Source organism: Crotalus tigris, unplaced genomic scaffold (assembly GCF_016545835.1).
Source record: "Crotalus tigris isolate CLP2741 ecotype Arizona unplaced genomic scaffold, ASM1654583v1 scf7180000021321.634910, whole genome shotgun sequence".
NCBI lineage: Eukaryota > Metazoa > Chordata > Lepidosauria > Squamata > Viperidae > Crotalus > Crotalus tigris.
Window position 1 is genome coordinate 417,997 of NW_024098453.1, and position 24,460 is coordinate 442,456.

The window sequence follows — 24,460 nt, forward strand, 5'->3', positions numbered from 1 at the left end:
AGGGGGTCTTCAAACTTGGCCCTTTTATGACTGGTGGACTTCAACTCCCAGAATTCCTCAGCCAGGCCTGGGAGTTGAAGTCCACCAGTCATAAAAGGGCCAAGTTTGAAGACCTGTCTTAAATCTAACAAACAAAATGGAGGCTGGCTGAGGGATTCTGGGAGCTGAAGTCCACAAGTCATCAAAGGGCCAAGTTTGAAGACCCCTGTCTTAAATCTAACAAACAAAATGGAGGCTGGCTGAGGAATTCTGGGAGTGAAAGTCCACAAGTCATAAAAGGACCAAGTTTGAAGACCCCTGTTTTAAATCTAACAAACAAAATGGAGCCTGGCTGAGAAATTCTGGGAGTTGAAGTCCACCAGTCATAAAAGGGCCAAGTTTGAAGACCCCTGTCTTAAATCTAACAAACAAAATGGAGGCTGGCTGAGGAATTCTGGGAGTTGAAGTCCACCAGTCATCAAAGGGCCACGTTCGAAGGCCCCCGTCTTAAATCTAACAAACAAAATGGAGGCTGGCTGAGGAATTCTGGGAGTAGAAGTCCACAAGTCATCAAAGGGCCAAGTTTGAAGACCTCTGTCTTAAATCTAACAAACAAAATGGAGGCTGGCTGAGGAAGTCTGGGAGTTGAAGTCCACCAGTCATAAAAGGGCCAAGTTTGAAGACCCCTGGCCTAGATCAGTGTTTTTCAACTTTAAGATCTGTGGACTTCGATCAGCAGCTGAAATCCACATTTTTCATTCATGCACGACTGCTCTTATTTGACTGTTGGCAGCTAATTTTTAGTGTCCCACTTTGGCACCGAGCATCGTAAAGGGACACAGCTTGGGCCCCACCGTGGAGCCCAGAGGTTGGCCCCGGTCGTGCTCTTTGACTTACCTCTGTTTGCTTCCTCCCTGGTAGCATTTCGAAAAAGGAAGCTTTCGGGACGCTGAGGAGTCCCTCTGTAGGAAGGAGGGGCAGCTGGGCCAGGATACGGGGCAGAGAGGTGAACTAAAGGGAGACGTGGAAGGATGGGGCGGGGTGGGGGGGGTAGGAGGAGGAGGGGGGGGAGAAGAAAAGCAAAATCCTTATCCTTACAAAGGGAACCGAACCATAGGAAGTCCTAGAGTTACAAGCGTTTGTTTGGTGACGGTTCAAAGTTACAACCGATTTAAAACTGGTCCTCGCATTTACGACTGTTGCACCCCCCCCCCAGTGGACCATGCAATCAAGATTTGGAAGCTAGGCAACTAGCATGTATTTACAATGGTTGCAGTCCCAGAGTCATGTGATCACCATTTGTAACCTTCCCAGAGAGCATGAAAGCCAGCTGGGTGACTTTGGGTTAATAACTAGGAGACAGTGAGTTCTAGTCCTGCCTTAGAGATGAAAGTCAGCCGGGTGACTTTGGGACAGTCACTAGGAGACAGTGAGTTCTAGTCCTGCCTTAGGGGTGAAAGCCAGCCGAGTGACTCTGGGATAATAACTAGGAGACAGTGAGTTCTAGTCCTGCCTTAGGGATGAAAGTCAGCCGGGTGATTTTGGGCTAATCACCAGGAGATGGTGAGTTCTAGTCCTGCCTTAGAGATGAAAGCCAGCTAGGTGACTTTGGGCCAGCCCTTTTTCTCTCTCAACCCAAGCCAACTCACAGGGTTGTCATTGTGGGAAAAATAGGAGGAAAAAGGAATATTAGGTATGTGTGTTGCCTGGAGTCAATTATTAAGATATAAAGGCAGGATAAAAATCAATAAATGAAATCATAGAATTAAATAAAATCACAAATTAAAGTCATAAATAAAACAAAATAAAATAACACCAAGTAAAACAAAGTAAAATAAATAGACTAAACCAGAGGGAGGCAACCTTGGCTTTTATGACTGGTGGACTTCAATTCCCAGAATTCCTGAGCCAGCCATGCTGAGGGTAAAAGGAGAAGTTTCCAAGCTGAGCCATGCTGGCTCAGGAATTCTGGGAGTTGAAGTCCACGAGTCATAAAAGAGCCAAGGTTTCCTACCCCTGGCCTAGGCTGCTTTATGACTCGTGGACTTCAACTCCCAGAATCCCTGAGCCAGCCATGCTGAGGGGAAAGGGAGAGGATTCCAAGCTGAGCTATGTTTGCTCAGGAATTCTGGGAGTTGAAGTCCACGAGTCATGAAGGGGCCATAGTTCCCCCATGCTGGCTGAGGAATTCTGGGAGTTGAAGTCCATAAGTCATGAAGGGGCCATAGTTCCCCCATGCTGGCTCAGGAATTCTGGGAGTTGAAGTCCGCGAGTCATGAAGGAGCCATAGTTCCCCCATGCTGACTCAGGAATTCTGGGAGTTGAAGTCCACGAGTCATAAAAGAGCCAACCCCTGGACTAGACTAGACTAATAAAATAAATAAACCAACCAGGAGGCATTTGGAAACCAGAAATGCTGGGTGGTTGGGGACTACTTTGATTTCAAAGGACAGGCAGTCAGAGATACGTTGTGATTGCTGTTTTAGGTAGCCATCCCTGAAGGTTATAGGAGATAAGCTCAGGAACACGTGTTCTCAGCTAGAATGGTGGTCCACCCTGTCCACCCTTATTTACTGGACTGTCTCCTGCTAACTCGCTAGGTTAATGTAGAAATATAATCCCCCCCCAGAAGGCCTAGTGATGGACAATTTCATTATTATCATCTGGACAAGATCCAGAATTCTGACAAGGACTTTCTGATGTTGGCCCCTTCCTTGTTTACCTGTTTGAGAAGTGGGTGAATTCGGTGAGATGGTGGATCGGTCCTCGCTCTGTGGATCGAAGAGAGAGAGAGAGGTGAAGGTCTCAAGACATTCCGCTGACACTCAAATGCAGAATAGCAAGAATATCCTTTTGGAAGAGGAAAGGTAAAACTAGCGTGCAGATTCTCGGGAGAGAAAAAAGGACATTGTCTAAAAGAAATTGTCCCAAAGAAGCAGCCAACACTGTGAGTAGTTTAATAAGGGAGAGCAACGTCCCCCTTCTATTGAATGTAGAGGAACAAAAGCCGCGACAGAAAAGTGCGTCTGCTAAGTCAGCCAGAGGAAAAGCAAGTCCTAATTACTGGCGAGAAAAATAAAAATAAAAATAAAGCAGAAACGTTAACGGTGTACCAAGTGTTCACCAAAGCCAGTGTTTCTCAACCTTGACCATTTTAAGGCATGTGGACTTCAACTCCCAGAATTCTACAGCCAGCCCTGCTGGCTGTGGAATTCTGGGAGTTGAAGTCCACATGCCTTAAAATGGTCAAGGTTGAGAAACACTGACCAAAGCCAAAGAAAACACTTTTGAGACAGTCCCGGGGAAGCCAGATTCACTTAAACAGCCGTGTTTACAACTTAACAAATGCCGTGATTCACTTAACAACCGGGGTGAGGAACGTCGTAAAATGGGGCAAAGTTGACTTCACAACGGTCTCGGTTAGCAGTGGAAATTTTGGGCTCAGTTGTGGTCGTTAAGCTGAGGACTCCCTGAGCTGCTTCATTTCACCGTCATGAAACAAAAATCCGAACTCGGCGTAATTTAAAACATCGCTCTGCTCATTTCCAAGCAGGTGTCACTGAGGTAAATTTTTGATCCTTTCGGCACGGGACACCTTCCTGCATCGGATTTTTTTTTAATTTATTTAGAAAACCTGGAACCTATACAGGTAGTCCTCGACTTATGACGGTTTGCTTAGTGACCGTTCAAAATTACAATGGCACTAAAAAAGTGAGCTACTTTTACACTTCTCACCGTTGCCACCTCCCCCGTGGTCACGTGATTTACACTCGGATGCTGGTGAGCCGACTCACATTTGTGATGGTTGCCGTATCTCACGTGATCCCCTTTTGCAACCTTCTGACAAACCAAGCTAATGGGGGAATCCAGATTCGCTTAACGGCCATGTTACTAATTTAACAACTGCAGCGATTCATTTAGCAACAGCGGCAAGGAAAGTCGTAAAACAGGACAAAACTCACTTAGCAACAGAAATTTTGGGCTCAACTGTGTAAGTCGAGGACTGCCTGTGTTCTTTGCAACGAGGGCTGAACTGGAGTAACACGGCCAGGGCTGGTGCTGTACCAATTTTACTCTGGCAGTTTTTCTATGCTACCGGCAGCCGCCGTGGGGCAGGGCCGGAAAACCCCAATTCGACATTCAAATGCGCAACGTTCAAATCCATCCTTCAGCCCTTTCCCTTCCCCCTCTTGTGCGTGTACAAAAACACACACTCCCAAACCACCAAAATACAATTTTTTTATCCTCCTTTATCTACATTTTCAATGATGGCACTCTATTCCAGGTTCATTGTACTTTATTCCAATGTCGTTTTAAAGTGTCTTTTGTCTAATTCCGTTTTAAATTGCTTTTATCAAATGTTAGTTAATAATTTGTTTCTGGAACTTTGCACTTTGAGAGGACCCAAGGGCTGATCCATCAATCAATCGATCGATCAATCAATCAAAGTGACCGTCCACCCAAACTTTAGTCCCCAGCAGACTGACGGCAATGCAGTTTGGAACAACTGGAGAGAGACAAGAGTTGATTGCAGCTAAAAGCACCAGGTGCTTCCAAAACAGTAGTTTTAGCCATCGCCACAATGCTACAACGGGCAATCAGAAAGCCTGCCGAGTGTGGAGGGAGGCGACTAAACCCACAACTTTTATTTTGGTGCACGCAACGGGCGGAATGTGGAGCTGGCTGCAAGGACCAGGCTAGTTTCATATAGCCGGCTTCTCTTCTCGGATCTGGTTTCGGGCCATTTCCTTAACCCGAGAGCTAAAATCATTGTTTAGAGCTGGACAAACGTCTTGGCTGGCCAGGCCCTGTGATGTAAGAAGGGAAGTGGGAAACAAAAGCCAGCCACACAATAATCCATTATGCTGGGAAAGCCCTGCCCCCACCGCCCCCAGCAGAAAAGGACCAAGAGACTGAAAGCAATCCGAAAAACTGGTGCTGGGAAGAGCTGGAATTGCTCAAGCCCTGTCTGCAGCGAGACCATTTGCAAAACAAAAGTTAAACTTTGGTTTGGCCAATTAAGGTGCTGGCTTAGAAACCAGGAGACAGTAAATTCTGGTCTTGCCTTAGGCAGGAAAGCGGGCTAGGTAACTTTGGGCCAATCACCAGGAGACGGGGAGTTCTAGTCCCGCCTTAGGCATGAAAGCCGGCTGGGTGACTTTGGGCCAATCCCCAGGAGACGGGGAGTTCTAGTCCCGCCTTAGGCATGAAAGCCGGCTAGGTAACTTTGGGCCAATCACCAGGAGACGGGGAGTTCTAGTCCCGCCTTAGGCATGAAAGCCGGCTGGGTGACTTTGAGCCAATCCCCAGGAGATGGGGAGTTCTAGTCCCGCCTTAGGCAGGAAAGCGGGCTGGGTGACTTTGGGCCAATCCCCAGGAGACAGGGAGTTCTAGTCCCGCCTTAGGCAGGAAAGCTGGCCGGGTGACTTTGGGCCAATCACCAGGAGACGGTGAGTTCTAGTCCCGCCTTAAGCATGAAAGCTGGCTGGGTGACTTTAGGCCAATCCCCAGGAGACGGTGAGTTCTAGTCTTGCCTTAGGCATAATAGCCAGCTGGGTGACTCAAAGGCACACAAACACACTTATGCACTGTTTGTTACTATATCTAAAATGGTTGGTTGCCATCAGACAGATATTTAGACTGGATCTGGCTTTTTTGTCCACCTATCGAGCCGTTCCAAGGACCTGGAAGAGGCAGATGTTGATGTCTGATGGGGATCAAAGTATCACTGCAAAATGGAAGCTGCTCCAAGCCAAGCTGCCTTTTGCAACTGACCAATGGCGGCTTCGTCAATGCCGGTGGGTGTTCAAGTAGTGCTCCAGATGTTTTGGGATCGTGCCCAAGCTGCCTATCGCTATTGTTACTACCTTTGTTTTCTTTTCCACAGTCACTATTATTATTATTATTGATATGTGTTTATGTTGTATGTCACCCAGACTCACTTGGGCTGAGTTGGGGCAGCCTTATAAGAAGGAAGGAAGGAAGGAAGGAAGGAAGGAAGGAAGGAAGGAAGGAAGGAAAGGAAAGGAAGGGAAAGGAAGGAAGGAAGGAAGGAAGAAAGAAAGAAAGAAAGGAGGGAAGGAAGGAAGTAGGGGAGGAAATAAAGAAGAAAGAGGGAGGAAAAAAGAAAGGGAGGGAAAGGGAGGAAAGGAAGGAGAGCAGAAAGTAAGAGGTAGGGAGGAAGAGAAAGAAAGAGAGAAAGAAAAGAAAGAAAGAAAGAGGGGAGGGAAGGAAGGAAGGAAGTAGGGGAGGAAAGAAAGAAGAAAGAGGGAGGAAAAAAGAAAGGGGGGGAGGAGAGGAAAGGAAGGAGAGCAGAAAGTAAGAGGTAGGGAGGAAGAAAAAGAAAGAAAGAAAGAAAGAAAGAAAGAAAGAAAGAAAGAAAGAAAGAAAGAAAGAAAGAAAGAAAGGAGGGAGATGGCAATGAATTGTAATGTATCTTCTTTCTTAATTCAGTGGACTATAGTGGATTGCACGAGTCTTATGGTGCAAACTGGCTTCACTTTTCCTAAGTATGATTAAGATTTAAAATGCTATCCAGCTGAATCGGGGCTAAGACTAAACCGGCATTCTGTCAACTCAGATTTGAAATGATTTCTCCAACCTCTTTTCTACTTCTGCAAGAAAGAAATACAGAGCTGCGTCTCGTCGCGGTTCCTTTCTTTCCAGGATCAAGCTGAGATGTCTGAGCTGACAATAGGAAGCCTTTGAGTGAAGAGGAGACAAAAACACACAACACAACACAGAACGCATGCGAGCCGTAAACATGCAGGAGCAAGCAGATCGCTACAGCAAAGAAGCTGGATTTCAGCAGCTATTTTTAAGATGCCAAAGGGTCTCTAAAGGAGGACGGAAATAGCATAAAACATGGAAACAGGGTTACGTGAAAAGTGGACAATCTTTAAAACGGGATCTGGACAAGAGTAGTGACATCACTAACTGAAACCGATTTAAACCAAGGGTTTAGTCTTCATGAGGTAGATTTGATCACCAAAACTGGTGATCAACATTAATGGTTGGAATGACTTTTACAAACACACACACACACGAAACTTAACAATAAAAAAAATAGAGAGAGCGGTGTTTCTCAACTTTGGCTGTTTGAAAATAAATGTCTCGACTTCAACTCCCAGAATTCTCTGGCTAGCCTTGCCGCTAGGGAATTCTGGGAGTTGATGTCCACCCTTCATAAACAGCCAGGCTTGAGACACACTGCTGTGAGACTATCACATTCAACATAAAGAGAATCCAAATCTGCCTTGCTTTGTCACAATCATGGAAAGCTTTTCCCAATAATAGATGGGTATCCATTTACACTTCCATCCCTGGGCCAAATTTTGGCAGAATAAACAAAATCTATTGGACATTTGTCTGTTTGTTACTGGCATGCAAAATGTTTTTTTTTTAAATTGCTTTGTGCCCATATATATAGTTGAAACAACTGCTTCAACCTTGACATGGGTATCCCAATGAGATTGTCATTGCTCTAGAAGTGGGCGTTATTTTTTTTTGTTAATTTATTAAATTTATACGCCGCCCATCTCACCGATAAAAGTGACTCTAGGAGATCTGAGCTGAAAAACACTCGTGGGATGGTCAGAGAGCCCACGTTTCAAGCTCAAAAAGTTTGGCATTTGGAAAAAAAAATAAGTATATTCCTAGTGCTTGTAATGAATTGGTTATCCACCAATTGTCTATGGCAGGGGTAGACAATCTCGGCTCTTTTATGACTGGTGGACTTCAACTCCCAGAATTCCTGAGCCAGTATGGCTCAGCTTGGAAACCTCTCCCTTTCCCCTCAGCACGGCTGGCTCAGGAATTCTGGGAGTTGAAGTCCACCAGTCATAAAAGAGCCAAGGTTGCCTACCCCTGGGTTAGTCCATAAAAGGCACAATGGATAAAGGTAGTCCTTGCGTTAAGACCACAGTTGAGCCCCTTCATGACTCGCGGACTTCAACTCCCAGAATTCCTCAGCCAGCATGAGGGAACTATGGCCCCTTCATGACTTCTGGACTTCAACTCTCAGAATCCCTGAGCCAGCATGGCTCAGCTTGAAAATCTCTCCCTTTCCCCTCAGCAAGGTTGGCTCAGGAATTCTGGGAGTTGTCCACGAGTCATAAAAGAGCCAAGGTTGCTTAGCCCCAATCTATACCAAAACCAGGGGTGGGCAACTACAGTCCTGTGGACTTCAGCTCCTAGAATTCCTGAGCCAGCATGGGGAAACCATGGCCCCTTCATGACTTGCGGACTTCAACTCCCAGAATTCTTCAGCCAGCCGTGCTGAGGGGAAAGGGAGAGGTTTCCAAGCTGAGCCATGCTGGCTCAGGAATTCTGGGAGTTGAAGTCCACCAGTCATAAAAGAGCCAAGGTTGCCTACTCCTGTTCTATGGGATGGGCAGAAATTTTGAGTTTACAGGATTAGCCCTCCTGAGTAAAGTTGTACAGGCAGTCCTCAACTTACAACCGTTCGTTTAGTGACCATTCAAAGTTACAACGGCACTGGAAAAAAGTGACTTTGGACTACTTTTCACACTTACGACCGTTGCAGCACCCTCTGTGGTCACCTGATCAAAATTTAGCCACTTGGCAACTGACTCGTATTTGCAACGGGTGGCACTGTCTCGGGAATCATGTGATCTCCTTTTGCAACTTTTCCGGGCAGCGTCCGACAAGCAAACCCAATGGGGGAAGCCTGATTCCTTTAATGACCCTGTGATTCACTTAGCAACTGCAGTGATATGCTTAACGGATAGGGCCAAGAAAAAAAGGTCACAAAAGGGGGCAAAACCCACTTAACAGCTGTCTTGCTTAGCGACGGAAGTTTTGGCTCCAATTGTGGTTATTAAGTCGAAGACTACCTGTATTTCTAATAGGACATGCAGGCAGTCCTTGACTTACGACCGATGCTTAACGATTGTTCAAAGTTGTGACGGAGTTAAAAAAAGAACACCCAATAAATGACTTACAACCTGAAGTTACAACTGCCTCCACTCTCCTACAGTCATGTGACCCTATTTTGGTCGCCTAGCAACCAGCTCAAATTTACAACCACTTGCAGGGCTCCAGGTTCACGTGATCACATTTTGTGGCACCCAAAAAAAAAAAAAAAAAAAAAAACCCATTGGATAAGCTGGATTCGCTTAACGACCATGGTTACTCGCTTAACGATCAACTTTAAAAAAACAGTTGTCAAATGGAATCTGGTTCGGGTGGAATGACTCAACTTAATGACTTGCAACCGAAATATCCCTGGGGCTCAGGTGTGGTCATTAAGGCGAGGACTGCCTGTATCAAGACAAAAAGTGTCTCTCGCGATGCTCTTCCAGACTCCAAATCACGACGGGGAGAAAAGCTCAGAAGAAGGTATAGGGTTTCCTGCCTGAGCAGGGGGTTGGACTAGATGACCTCCAAGGTCCCTTCTAACTTTTTTTAAATTATTATTATTATGGATCATCGCACCGTCAGCCAGATGTTCAGACTGGATTTGGCATTTTTGTCTACCTCTCGAGTCCTTACCCAGGACCTGGGATAGGCAGACGTGGATGTTTGTTGGTATTACAGATCTCGTCGCAGGATGGAAGCGGTTCCTAGTAAGGCTGCCTTTTGCAATTGACTGATGGCGAATTTGTCAATGCCGATGAAAGTGTTCAAGTGGTGCTCCAGATGTTTTGGGATTGCACCCAAGGCGCCTATGACTATTGGTACTACCCTTGCTTGCCTTTGCCACAGTCTTATTTATTTATTTATTTATTTATTTATTTATTTATTTATTTATTTATTTATTTATTTAGGAGACTTATATACCACTTTAAGTGCAAGCACTCTCTAAGCGGTGTACACCAGTAAGCAATGTATATATATATTTACATTGCCCGCAACAAACTGGGTCCTCATTTTACCTACCCCGGAAGGATGGAAGGCTGAGTCAACCTTGAGCCGGTGAGATTTGAACCGCTGACCTGCTGAACCCAGTCAGCTAAAGTGGCCTGCAGCACTGCACTCTAACTGCTGCGCCACCTCGGCTCTTTCTATTTCTATTTGTAGGTCTTTGTATTTTGTTATCTTCTCCAGTTCTTTCTCGTCTATTATTATTATTACTATTATGATTATCATGAACAGGGAACGCTGGCTACACCCAGCTCTATAATCATGATTTGCCAGGAGCATGTGATGGGGGAAAGGAAGGGAAGCCATGTTTTATGCTATTGGGGGGGGGGGTTGCGTAGACGAGCTGCCTCCTCTGAACCCAGGCTACCAAGACATGCCAATTTTGCCCCAAGAGGCCAACACCCAAGCAGGCTACGGCGTGCAGGATTCTTACCACCAGCAAGGCACTGTCATCAGTGTGCTGACACCTTCGGGATGGAAAGGAGCACTGGGGACGTGGGAGAGATGTTCGGGTCAGTAACAAAGAACACCACAACACCGCGTAGGCAGACAAGCACAGACATCTGGAATGAATGAGGCTTTTTATGTGGAAAGCGCAGGGCGCTTCCTCAGCGAAGTACAAAGGAAGCCAGGATTTCGGAGGGGGGGAACCCCCACTAGCTTTTTAATAAATGTAAAGTTCTACACCTAAGCAAGAAAAACCAAATATACAGGTGTAGTAGAGTGAGTACCGTGCTCAATAGTAGCAACTATGAGAGGGACCTCAGAGTCCTAGTGGACAATCCCTTAAACAGGAGCCAGCCGTGTGCTGCAGCTGCCAAAAAAGCCAACACAGTGCTGGGCTGCATGAACAGAGGGATAGAATCAACATCACGTGAAGTGTTAATACCACTTTACAAGGCCTTGGTAACGCCACACTTGGAATATGGCATCCAAATGTAAAAAAAGATGGAAAGAGTGCAGAGAAGAGCAACAAAGAGGATCAGGGGACTGGAGGCTAAAACATACAAGGAATGGTTGCTGGAATTGGGAATGTCCAGTTTAATGAAGAGAAGGAGGAGGGGTGATATGATAGCTGCGTTCCAATATCTCAGGGGCTGCCCTAAAGAAGAGGGAGTCAAGCCCTTCTCCAAAGCACCTGAAGGCAGAACAAGAAGCAACGGATGGAAACTCATCAAGGAGAGAAGCAACCTGGAACTAAGGAGAAACTTCCTGACAGAACAATTAACCAGTGGAACTACCTGCCTCTAGAAGCTGTGAATGCTCCAACACTGGAAGTCTTTAAGAAGAGGCTGGACAGCCATTTGTCTGAAATGGTATAGGGTTTCCTGCCTGAGCAGGGGGTTGGATTAGATGACCTCCAAGATCCCTTCCAACTTTCTACTACTACTACTACTACTACTACTACTACTACTACTACTACTACTACTCATCACCACCATCATCATCATAATAATCATAATAATAATATCTCAGCATTTCACCCATCTGCAATTGAATCCCGAGCTGCGGCTGCTTCCAAAATGCAGCACGGCTCCAAAAATTCCAAAATTTTCCAGCAAAGAATATTATAGAGCTGGAAGGGAGCTTCCAGTCCAGTGTTTCCCAACTGTGACAATTTTAAGGCATGTGGACTTCAACTCCCAGAATTCCACAGCCAGCAATGCAAGGTTGAGAAACACTGTAAAATCTAGTCCAACTATCTGTAAAATCTAGTCCAACTACGAGCCGAGGTGGCGCAGCAGTTAGAGTGCAGTACTGCAGGCCACTTTAGCTGACTGTGTTCAGCAGGTCAGCGGTTCAAATCTCACCGGCTCAAGGTTGACTCAGCCTTCCATCCTTCCGGGGTAGGTAAAATGAGGACCCAGATTGTTGGGGGCAATGTAAATATATATATATATATATATATATATATATATATATATATATATATATATATATATATATATATATATATATATATATATATACACATACATACATACATACATACACATACACATACACATACACATACATACATTGCTTACTGGTGTACACCGCTTAGAGAGTGCTTGCACTTAAAAGCGGTATATAAGTCTCATAAATAAAATAAATAAATAAACTGTCTGTAAAATCTAGTCCAACTGTCTGCTCAGGCAGGAGACCCTGTACAATTGGGAGAAGGGGCTGTCCTGTCCTCCAGGGATGGAGCAACTTCTGAGGGCAACTTCCCGTTCCTCGAGTTAATTGTTCTCACTGTCAGGAAACAGCTCCTTAATTCCAGGTTGCTTCTCGCCTTGACTGGCTTCCATCGTTGTTTCTGGTGCTTTGGAGAATAGGTGGACACCCCCCTTTCTTTGGGGCAGCCCCTCAAATATTGGAAAACTGCTATCGTGTTGTCCCCCCGGCCAGTCCTTCTTTTCTCTAGACCAGTGGTTCTCAACCTGTGGGTCGGGACCCCATTTGGGGTCGAACGACCATTTCACGGGGGTCGCCAAACAACACCGTCCGCCATTTTTTTCCCCTTTTTCCTTAGCTGTGCTACTCCCTTTAATTCTATTGGCTTTTGAAAGCCAATAGAAGAGACTCTCTTGAATAGAGTCTAATTCTATTGGCTTTTAAAAGCCAATAGGAATCGTCCAGGCTGTCCCTGCCCTGCTGAGCCCGCCAAAAGTCCCATTCTGCAAACGGTGCTCACCAGTTGAGTAGTCCTTGACTTACGATCGGTTGGGGGGTCGCGGCATTAAAAAGGTTGAGAACCACTGCCCTAGACTGTCCATACCCAAATCCTGCAGCCGTTCTTCGTATGTTTTAGTCTCCAGGCCTTTGATTCATCTGAGTTGCTCTTCTCTGCCGTTTTTCCAAAGTCGCGACGTAATATTTAGGAAAGAGACACAAGACACAGTTGGGAGGCACAAAAACAACCATGAGAAGAAAAAAACAGGACGACTGAAACCAGAATGGAAAGCCTTAAAGGGTAAGGATTTGATCTGTCGCCTCATGATACCAAAACTACTTTCCTTTAGTAAAATATATATATATATATATATTTTAAAAAAAACCACAACTCTGTTCAAACGGTGTAGAAAAACGTATTGCAGGCAAAAAGCAAATGGGGAGAAAGACTGGAATGAGAACCAACTGGCGTATCAGCCTGGAGTGCTTGGAAGCTTTCAAGCGCACCGTGGCTTGCAAAATTCAGAGGAGAGCACATGCTTGTGAGGCAGGTGTGTTCCGAAGCAACTGCGTGCGCAGGGCAGGTGCAACAATATCAAGCAGAGGCAGGCTTTTCCATTGTGCCACTAGGTAAGAATATTGGTAGCTCAGGGTTCAACTGTGGGGGTCCTGGGTGCTCTCTGAGCTGGGTGGTTTTCCTGCAGACGTTTCATGACCCAGCTAGGTAACGTCATCAGTGCTGGAATGAGAGAGGAGGAGGAGGAGGACTATGGGGTCCTGGGTGCTCTGTGAGCTGGGAGGTTTTCTTGCAGATGTTTCATTGACCAACTAGGTAACAACATCAGTGCAAGAAGGGAGTGGTGTTTGCTAGGAGGAAGAGGAGGAGGAGGAGGAGCAGGACAACAACTGTGAGGTCTCTGAGCTGGGTGGTTTCCTTGCAGACATTTCATGACTCAACTAGGTAACATCATCAGTGCTAGAACGGAGGGGGCTTGCAGAGAGGAGGAAGAGGAGAAAAGAAGGAAGGAAGGAAGGAAGGAAGGAAGGAAAGAATGAAAGAAAGAAAGAAAGAAAGAAAGAAAGAAAGAAAGAAAGAAAGAAAGAAAGAAAGAAAAAAAAGAAAGAAAGAAAGGGGGAGAAGGACTGTGGGGTCCCTGGTGCTCTCTGAGCTGGGTGGTTTTCTTGCAGATGTTTCATGACCCAACTAGGCAACATCATCAGTGCTAGAAGGGAGGGGGGCTTGTGGAGAGGAGGAGGAGAAGAGAAAGAAAGAAAGAAAGAAAGAAGAAAGAAAGAAAGAAAGAAAGAAAGAAAGAAAGAAAGAAAGAAAGAGAAAGAAAGGAAAAGAAAGAAAAAGGAAGGAAGGAAGGAAGGAAGGAAGGAAGGAAGGAAGGAAGGAAGGAAGGAAGGAAAGAAAGAAAGAAAGAAAGAAAGAAAGAAAGAAAGAAAGAAAGAAAGAAAGAAAGAAAGAAAGAAAGAAAGAAAGAAAGAAAGAAAGGGAGAAGGACTGTGGGGCCCCGGGTGCTCTCTGAGCTTGGTGGTTTTCTTGAAGACGTTTCATGACCCAACTAAGTCACATCATCAGTGCTGGAAGGGAACGAACCTTACTCCCTTCTAACACTGATGACGTTACCTAGTTGGATCACGAAACGTCTTCGCTGGGTATCAAACAACGTCAATGGAACAGCCTGGCCACGGTGAGTGGCCGACCACCTTAGAGTTTTCAGGAGCAGCAGTATTTATTTGAACGACGTGGCTGGAGAGTTGGGACAGAACTATTGCCGGCATCTTCTCTTTCGTGCGTCCAGTTTGATTGTCCGCTCCAACTTTCCTTCGGTGTCCTTTCCAGGAAAAATTCAAAACAAAGGCCGAAGGAGGGGAGCAAGGGCTTAAGAGCCAACAAAGGCCAGCACTGTTAAGATTCAAATGCTGCGTTTTCATAATGACCCCATATGCTTTTCAGGCCGTTCCACCGACCCCAGGGGGGCCTTTCCCAGGAAACAGGCTGGTGGTCACAGCCCTAAGGGGCCACTCCTCTGCCTAGGAAGCTATTAGTAGAAAGAACGAAAGGGCGACAGACATCCATCAGGGCTTACCTCGCTCTCTGGAGAACTTTGCTTCCGTGGAGTCTGGGACGCCTTGAGCTTTGGAAAGAAGAAAAAAAGAACTTGCTGAGTCGGAGGGTAAACTGAGGACAGCGTTAGAAAGGAAGAGGGTGAGGAGGGAGGGAAGTCATTGAAATACGAAGGGTGGAAATTTGGGAGGGTTTCTTTCCAGCAAAACAAAGAGCTTTCATCGTTGTTTAGAATTTCTGCTCGAAGTGAGTCGGGTCGCTCCCACTCACCCACCCGTCCCCGTTTTCAGCTTCCATTCCCAGACGAAATAATAGATGGATGCATGGATGGAAAAATGTCCCAAAGATGCTTTTTTCAAGAGGCAACTGGACTGCCTTTGTTTTTCCCTGAAGACGTTTCGCTTCTCATCCCAGAAGCTTCTTCAGCTCTGACTGGAGGGTGAAGGATGGAAGGATTTATACTCCGTGCAGACCGCTGGTCGTTTGCCTCCTTTTAGAGCAGCGGTTCTCAGCCCGTGGGTCGGGACCCCATTTGGGGTCGAACGACCATTTCACGGGGGTCGCCAAACGCAGTCCGCCATTTTCCCCCCCTTTTCCTTAGCTGTGCTCCTCCCTTTTATTCTATTGGCTGTTGAAAGCCAATCGAATAGACTCTCTTGAATAGAGTCTAATTCTATTGGCTTTCCAAAGCCAATAGGAATTGTCCAGGCTGTCTCTGCCCTGCTGAGCCCGCCAAAAGTCCCAGTCTGCAAACGGTGCTGCACCAGTTGAGTAGTCCTCGACTTACGACCGGTTGGGGGTCGTGACAATAAAAAGGTTGAGAACCAATGTTTTATAGAGTCGCTGAGGCCACTTGGAGATTTATCTGTATCCTCAGGGTCACCTGAGTGGTGCAAATGGGCGTGGATGGAGGAACAGATAAACCTCCAGGTGGCCTCAACGACTCTCAGAAAGAGCACTAACGACCAGAGAACTGCAAGGAATATAAATCCTTCCATCCTCCACCATTCAGTCAGAACTGAAGAAGCTGCTTGGATGAGAAGCAAAATGTCTTCAAAGGAAAAACAAGACAGTCCCGTTGCTTTTTGAAAAAGAACATTTGGGACAACCATGATCTGGATGGACAAGATCTGCTTTACAAGGCCTTGGTAAGGCCGGACTTGGAATATGGCATCCAGGTTTGGTCACCACCATGTAAAAAAGATGCTGAGACTCTGGAACGAGTGCAGAGAAGAGCAACAAAGAGGATCAGGGGACTGGAGGCTAAAACATACGAAGGAATGGCTGCTGGAATTGGGTATGTCTAGTTCAATGAAGAGAAGGACGAGGGGGGACAGGATAGCAGCCTTCCAGTATCTCAGGGGCTGCCCCAAAAAAGAGGGAGTCAAGCTCTTCTCCAAAGCGCCTGCAGGCAGCAGAAGAAGCAACGGGTGGAAACTCATCAAGGAGAGAAGCAACCTAGAACTAAGGAGAAACTTCCTGACAGTTAGAACAATTAACCAGTGGAACCAACTGCCTCCAGAAGCTATGAATGCCCCAACACTGGAAGTTTTTAAGAAGAGACTGGACAGCTATTTTGTTTGAAATGGTCTAGGGTTTCCTGCCTGAGCAGGGGGTTGGACTAGATGACCTCCAAGGTCCCTTCTAACTCTGATTCTTATTCTATTCTTATTCTATTCTATTCTTATTCTATTCTATTCTATTCTGCATCTGAAGGCAGGACAAGAAGCAACGGATGGAAACTAACCAAGGAGAGAAGCAACCTAGAACTAAGGAGAAACTTCCTGACAGTGAGAACAATTAACCAGTGGAACCACCTGCCTCTAGAAGCGGTGAATGCGCCAACCCTGGAATTTTTTAAGAAGAGATTGAACAACCATTTGTCTGAAATGGTATAGGGTTTCCTGTCTGAGCAGGGGGTTGGACTAGATGACCTCCGAAGTCCCTTCCAACTTTATTATTATTATTATTATTAGTAGTAGTAGTAGTAGTCGTTCCTGATCTCTCATACCCAATAGTATTTCCAAAAAAAACCTCACTTCTACTACCTGGCAGGTGAGTTAGCCCTGCTATTGAAAAGTTAAGGACTTGGGACATGGTTTATTCTGAGGGCTCCTTGGTGCTCTCTGGGCCTGGTGGTTCTCTCGCAGACCTTTCATTACCCAGCTGGGCAACATCATCAATGCCAAGAGGCAGAGCCAGCTGGGAGGCGGCGTCAGAAGGTTCCTTACTTTGACAAAATCGAGCACGGCTTCCTTCTGAATCTGTTTCGTCTTCCGCTTCTCCTCCTCATAATGGAGGGCCGCCAGCTGCGCTTCCCTCCGCGTCCACTCCGCGAAGGGCTCACGCCGTTTGGGTGGGTCAGCCTCCGTGGGAACGGTCTGCGGGGAGGACACACAGAGGGACAAGGCACTGATCCAAAAGCCACGAGCCGCTTCCTTCAGAAGGTGTGGCTGTCAGAATCCAATTATATTTCATCTCTGGTTATCAAACTATAGAAAACCCCATTTTTGCCTCCCCTGGATTCTGCCATACGATGAAGGGGGCTTTATGGCCCTCACTTCCTTCCGGGTACACTTCAAAGGAACTGGAGGTGTAAATCACCCAAAGGACTAACCATAACAAGGGGGCTATTACCTTCATGTAGTTCAGTGTTTCTCAACCTTGACCATTTTAAGGCATGTGGACTTCAACTCCCAGAATTCCACAGCCAGCAGGGCTGGCTGTAGAATTCTGGGAGTTGAAGTCCACATGCCTTAAAATGGTCAAGGTTGAGAAACACTGCCATAAAGCGTTAACGATGTCATTCCATTTAATAAGTGAGTCCTGCCCGGGTGGAATATTCAAACAAATGAGAAAAGGAACGGAACGGAAGCAACAACATGACAAAAAGGGGGCTGAGATGAGCGATGTCGTTAAGTTTTTTAAAAAAATATGGTAGAAATTGATTGTTTTAACCTTCAAAAGCCCTTAGTGTAAGAATTACAGGTAATCCTTGACTTACAACCACAATTGAGCCCATAAATACAGTACACACCAGTTGCCAAGCGTCTGAATTTTGATCACATGACCACGGGGAGGCTGCAACGTCGTAAGTGTGAACAACGGGTCCTGACTCATTAGTTTCATTCACAAGTAATCAAAGGGCCAGGTTTGAAGACCCCTGTCTTAAATCTAACAAACAAAATGGAGGCTGGCTGAGGAATTCTGGGAGTTGAAGTCCACAAGTCATAAAGGGCCAAGGTGAAACCCCTGTCTTAAATCTAACAAACAAAATGGAGGCTGGCTGAGGAATTCTGGGAGTTGAAGTCCACCAGTCATAAAAGGGCCAAGGTTGAAAACCCCTGTCTTAAATCTAACAAACAAAATGGAGGCTGGCTGAGGAATTCTGGGAGTTGAAGTCCACCAGTCATAAAGGGCCAAGTTTGAAGACCCCTGTCTTAAATCTAACAAACAAAATGGAGGCTGGCTGAGGAATTCTGGGAGTTGAAGTCCACCAGTCATAAAAGGGCCAAGTTTGAAGACCCCTGTCTTAAATCTAACAAACAAAATGGAGGCTGGCTGAGGAATTCTGGGAGTTGAAGTCCACCAGTCATAAAAGGGCCAAGGTTGAAAACCCCTGTCTTAAATCTAACAAACAAAATGGAGGCTGGCTGAGGAATTCTGGGAGTTGAAGTCCACCAGTCATAAAAGGGCCAAGTTTGAAGACCCGTCTCAAATCTAACAAACAAAATGGAGGCTGGCTGAGGAATTCTGGGAGTTGAAGTCCACCAGTCATAAAAGGGCCAAGTTTGAAGACCCCTGTCTTAAATCTAACAAACAAAATGGAGGCTGGCTGAGGAATTCTGGGAGTTGAAGTCCACCAGTCATAAAAGGGCCAAGGTTGAAAACCCCTGTCTTAAATCTAACAAACAAAATGGAGGCTGGCTGAGGAATTCTGGGAGTTGAAGTCCACCAGTCATAAAAGGGCCAAGGTTGAGAAACACTGAATCGTAGTTCTCTCTGAAGTCTCCATCCAGCTGGCAGTAAGGAAAAGGGGTGGGTGGGAGTGTAACGCCTGAGACTGTTGCTGGAAGAAGGGGGTGATGGGGTGGGGCTACTGGGGAACCCCTTAAAACCTTGAAGGGGAGAGCTTGGACCCCAAGTCCTGTCTAGAACGCCTGCAACCATTTTCTCTTAAGAAAGGATGCCTGTTGGAAGAATTATTCCAAGAGTTCTGCCTTCTTAAGATGCAAAAATGGGAAAGAAATCCGTCGGACACCAGTTATACCTGATTGTAAGCGCAGGACGACGGCCCCAGGGCAGCAGAGTCTCGGCAACCCCTAGAGGAAGAGAGAAATTTAGGGGGGGGGGACAGGAGAAATGTGGGGGTGTTGACTCTTAAGTTGTGCCGGATGCTCCACAGACTGGAGCATTTATACTATGCCAGTGGTGGCGAACCTATGGCACGGGTGCCTGAGGCGGCACTCGGAGCCCTCTCTGTGGGCACACGCACCGTCTCCCCGGCCCCGCCTCCTCCCCAGCAACCCCCCCCCCCGAGGAGAGTTGCCCCTGGGCGCGCCCACGCGAAGCAGTAGAGCCAAGGACATGGTAGCCGGGCAGCGGGGATAAGACTCCGCCCTTGCGCCCCATCGCACGCAGATGATACTGCGGGGCATGGGCGGAGAGCGTGACCGCCATGATGCTGCTGGGCTGCCTGGGTGATCTGTGGCGGGCTGTGGAGGTGGTAGGTGGCCCAGTGGGCAGGGCGGAGTGGGGACGGAGGGGGGGCGGTTTTTGGGCACTCGGTCTCTAAAAGGTTCGCCATCACTGTACTATGCTCACAAGGACGCTTCACTGAGTGTAGTGGTGAAGTTACTGGTCTAGAAACCAGGAGATGGAGAGTTCTAGTCCCACCTTATGTATAGAAATGACTCTGGGCCAGCCACCAGGAGATGGAGAGTTCTAGTCTTGCCTGACGCCTGAAAGCCAGCTGGGCGACTTTGGGCCAATCACCAGGAGATGGTGAGTTCTAGTCCCGCCTTAGGTATTAAAATGAGCTGGGTGACTTTGGGCCAATCACCAGGAGACGGTGAGTTCTAGTCCTGCCCTAGGCATGAAAACCGCCTGGATGGCTTTGGGCGAATCACCAGGAGATGGTGAGTTCTAGTCCTGCCTTAGGTATTAAAATGAGCTGGGTGATTTTGGGCCAATCAATAGGAGATGATGAGTTCTAGTCCTGCCTTAAGTATCAAAACCAGCTGGTGACTTTGGGCCAATCACCAGGAGACTGGGAGTTCTAGTCCTGCCTTAGCCATAAAAACCAACTGAATAACTTTGGGACAATCAATCTCTCTCAGCCCAACCCACCTCGCAGGATTGTTGTTGTTGGGGGGGGGAAACAGGAAGAGGAAGGGATATTCCGTTTGCTGCCTTGTATTGTTTATAAAATAATAAAAGGCAGGATAAACAAAATCCAATGAATGAACGGAAAACGACTCGCCGCACGCTACACACAGCACTGTGCAGAAATTTGTATGAATACAGTTAGCATCCCAAAACTGCTTTATTTAGGATGCCTGAGCTCTGGGCAGATTATAAAGTTATGGAAAGTATTATTATTATTATTATTTTGAAAGAAATCCTCTCTGACATGGCGTTCTGTACTTTATTTAGCAAAGGATATTTTCCCCTTCAAATCCTTACCTTTCTGCCTGATCTACACAGCTCCTTAATCCTTGCTGTCGCTCCCTACCTTGCATTAAACTCAGACTTTCAGGTCGTTTTAATTCCTCTGCATCTCTGCAAACACATAAATATAGCAAAGAGAAGCCCATGGAGTAAGAAATAGGAAAGCCAAAGAAATTAAAAGTTTTGAGATATGACCAAAAGGAAATAGAGCTAAAATATAGTTTACAGGTATTCCTCGCCATACAATTATGGGAGTCAAACTATTCTCCAAAGCGGCTGAAGGCCGGACAAGAAGCAATGGATGGAAACTAACCAAGGAGAGAAGCAATCTAGAACTAAGGAGAAACTTCCTGACAGTTAGAACAATTAACCAGTGGAACAACCTGCCTCCAGAAGCGGTGAATGCTCCAACACTGAAAGTTTTTAAGAAAAGACTGGACAGCCATTTGTCTGAAATGGTATAGGGTTTCCTGCCTGAGCAGGGGGTTGGATTAGATGACCTCCAAGATTCCTTCCAACTTTTTTATTATTATTATTATTATGGATCATCGCACAGTCAGCCAGATGTTCAGACTGGATTTGGCATTTTGCCTACCTATCGAGTCCTTCCCAAAGACCTGGGATAGGCAGATGTGGATGTTTGTTGGTATTACAGATCTTGTCGCAGGATGGAAGCAGTTCCTAGTAAGGCCGCCTTTTGCAATTGACTAATGGCGAATTTGTCAATGCCGATGAAGGTGTTCAAGTGGTGCTCCAGTTGTTTTGGGATTGCACCCAAGGAGCCTATGACTATTGGTACTACCCTTGCTTGCTTTTGCCATAGTCTTTCTATTTCTATTTGTAGGTCTTTGTATTTTGTGATCTTCTCCAGTTCTTTCTCGTCTGTTCTGCCGTCTCCAGGCACTGCCACGTCCACTATCCAGACTTTTTTTTGTCTTTCTTATCGACAATTGTTAAGTCCGGGGTGTTATGTTGCAGGTGCTTGTCTGTTTGAATTCTGAAGTCCCAGAGCAGTTTAATTTAAAGGCCACTTTAGCTGATTGTGTTCAGCAGGTCAGCGGTTGAAATCTCACCGGCTCAAGGTTGACTCAGCCTTCCATCCTTCCGAGGTAGGTAAAATGAGGACCCAGATTGTTGGGGGCAATGTAATATATATAAATTTATATATATATATTGCTTACTGGTGTACACCGCTTAGAGAGTGCTTGCACTTAAAGCGGTATATAAGCCTCATAAATAAATAAATAAATTTTATCATTTTCTATGACTTTCTCTATTTTATGATCCCACCAGTTTTTGCTTACAGGCAAATGATATTTCTTGCAGATCTTCCAATGCACCATTGTTGCTACTTTGTCATGCGGCTGCTTGTAGTCAGTCTGTGCGATCTTCTTGCAGCAGCTTACCAGGTGGTCCACTGTTTCTTCAGCTTCTTTGCATAGGCGGCACTTACTGTCTGTTGCTGTCTTCTCAATTTTGACTTTGTATGCATTTGTCCTTAAGGCTTGGTCTTGTGCAGCCAGAATTAATCCCTCGGTCTCTTTCTTCAATTTTCCTGCTCTTAGCCATTGCCAGGTCTTATTATTATCTGCTTTCCCAGCTATTTTTTAATGTATTGGCCATGTAGTGCTTTGTCTTCCCATGCTTCTATTCTGTTCTTCATTTGGTCTTTCTTGTAGGCCAGTTTGGTCTCTCCAGTAGTCAGTAAGCCTTCCTGATATACTAATTTCAGTGCATCTTCATCATTGTCCTTCAGATATTCTTCATTTTTTCTTCTTCAACCATCTGATGTAGTTGCAGCATTCCACACCCACCTATTTGCCTTATTACTACTACTACTATTACTATTATTTCAGACAAGTGGCTGTCCAGTCTCTTCTTAAAAACTTCCAGTATTGGAGAAGGGGAGGGAGGGAGGGAGGCTAAGTGGAAAACCTGACAGGATGAAGAAACTTTTATCCAGCATCGGTTGACCTGATCTTTTTTTACACAAGATGCCCAATGCAGAGTGCGAATAAAAAGCCATTTTAGCATCCCACACGTTCGCTTGTTCTAATTTAAGCATCTCCGATCCTGGGTCAGGATCTGTCGCCGTTGTTACCATTTTTGGTGAAGTAATTAAAAAACCTTTCAACCGTGGCTTAAGTTCCTCACTGGCCTTTCGCATTCTCTGTTAACATCTGGATCAGGTGCAGAGAGGACAGGATCCTCCCATCTTAAAGCAAACACTCCACTGTGGTCCAAAGGGAGTATATTATATTAAAACCACCCTCTCTGTTCCAGCATACTGAAGCAGCCCTTCTCAAAGCCCACTTAACAAAGTTCTCCCCCTCTCTGAGGCTCTTGGATAGGCTGGCAGTCACCATGGAAAGCTCCTAGCACAGTAAAAACTTGGAGCAATATTGCCATATATGGAGAATTAGGAGGCTGGATGAGGAACTCTTTTTATTTCTGCCTCAAAAATAGACGAGGCCTCTAAGGTGGTCAGGTTGTAGCAGTCGCTTCTCTCAGCCCTTTTATGACTGGTGGACTTCAACTCCCAGAATTCCTCAGCCAGGTGTCTTAAATTAAGGTGACCAACTGTCCTCCTTTAGGGAGGACAGTCCTCCTTTTGTAAGTTCTGGCCTCCCTCAAAAAGTGTCCTCCTTCATGTCCTCCTTTTCGATATTTGAAGACTAATCTGCAGGGCTGTTTTTCCCCTCATAGAATGCTCAGAACGGTGTTCCGGCACCTTTTTTTGATGGGTTTTTTTTTCAACTTTTGCATGAGCTGTGCTACTCCCATTATTGGCTTTTGAAAGCCAATAGGAATTGCTGCTGAGTGCGCCAAAACACCCGGCTGGCAAACTTTGCACATGCAAGTTGTCTGTATTATTGTTGCAATGAATAAAACGTTTCTTTTATTTATGATATTTTTTTTTTCAATTTATTTGTGTCCTCCTTTTCATTGTAAAAAAGTTGGTCACCTTACTTAAATCCCTGTCTTAAATCTAACAAACAAAATGGAGGCTGGCTGAGGAATTCTGGGAGTTGAAGTCCACCAGTCATGAAAGGGCCAAGTCTGAAGACCCCTGTCTTAAATCTAACAAACAAAATGGAGGCTGGCTGAGGAATTCTGGGAGTTGAAGTCCACCAGTCATGAAAGGGCCAAGGTTGAAAACCCCTGTCTTAAATCTAACAAACAAAATGGAGGCTGGCTGAGGAATTCTGGGAGTTGAAGTCCACCAGTCATGAAAGGGCCAAGGTTGAAAACCCCTGTCTTAAATCTAACAAACAAAATGGAGGCTGGCTGAGGAATTCTGGGAGTTGAAGTCCACCAGTCATCAAAGGGCCAAGTTTGAAGACCCCTGTTCTAAATAAATAGTCGGCTTTCACATGTATCTACACTTCTAACTGGAGCCACCAGTAAAAGAGGCTGGATGAGAGACGCAAAACACAAGGGGATGGAAACCTCACAAGGAGTTTTATCAGCAACTGTAAATTCTACCGTAGGACCCCAGCATTCTGCTCCTGAGTAACACCAGTTTGGGGATTTATTTATTTATTTTCCAGTTTGTTTTTTTTTACAAGTAACTCAAGATGGAGAATACACACAATATGCCCCCCCCTCCTATTTTCCCGATAATAACTCTAACTAACCCAGTCAGTTTTCATGCCTAAGGCGGGACTAGAACTCACCGTCTCCTGGTGATTGGCCCAAAGTCACCCAGCCGGCTTTCATACGTAAAGTGGGACTAGAACTCACCGTCTCCTGGTGATTGGCCCAAAGTCACCCAGGCAGCTTTCATACGTAAGGCAGGACTAGAACTCATCATCTCCTGGTAACTGACCCAAAGTCACCCAGCCGGCTTTCATGCCTAAGACGGGACTTGAACTCCCCGTCTCCTGGTTTCTAAGCCAGCATCTTAACCACCACACCAAAGTGGCTCTCTTCTATCTTAAAAAAAAATATGAGCTGGAAATTCTGTGTTCTATATTAAGTTTAAGCTATCACTCACAGGTTCTTAAACTACTATGAAATAAAAGTTCTCACCTATTTTGATGGAGGTATTTTCTTGCATCTTCCGACCTAGGAAATTCTCGGCTGTTTGTAAGTTTTACGGGTGAACCCTTCATAAAGAGAGAAAAAAAAAAATAAGATTACTACAATCAACATTCAAGAACACTTGCAAAGCTCCCCCTCCAAAACTTTGAT

The 24,460-nt window shown here is 45.8% G+C and overlaps 1 protein-coding gene across 3 annotated transcripts in view; it reads right to left on the reverse strand.

Annotated features, from left to right (window-relative positions):
* The window catches only part of LRCH3 (leucine rich repeats and calponin homology domain containing 3), a 123,063-nt gene that overhangs the window by 21,901 nt on the left and 76,702 nt on the right, over window positions 1-24,460 (reverse strand). For 2 of the 3 annotated variants that reach the window (XM_039369918.1, XM_039369916.1), the window contains exons 10-16: window positions 24,299-24,375; window positions 18,867-18,918; window positions 16,828-16,977; window positions 14,619-14,666; window positions 10,298-10,351; window positions 2,702-2,750; window positions 877-990 (exon numbers count right to left, since the gene is read on the reverse strand). In XM_039369918.1, the coding sequence (XP_039225852.1) occupies window positions 877-990; window positions 2,702-2,750; window positions 10,298-10,351; window positions 14,619-14,666; window positions 16,828-16,977; window positions 18,867-18,918; window positions 24,299-24,375 (544 nt within the window). The remainder of the gene's footprint in view (window positions 1-876; window positions 991-2,701; window positions 2,751-10,297; window positions 10,352-14,618; window positions 14,667-16,827; window positions 16,978-18,866; window positions 18,919-24,298; window positions 24,376-24,460) is intronic. The other variant, XM_039369917.1, reaches the window with a different exon arrangement.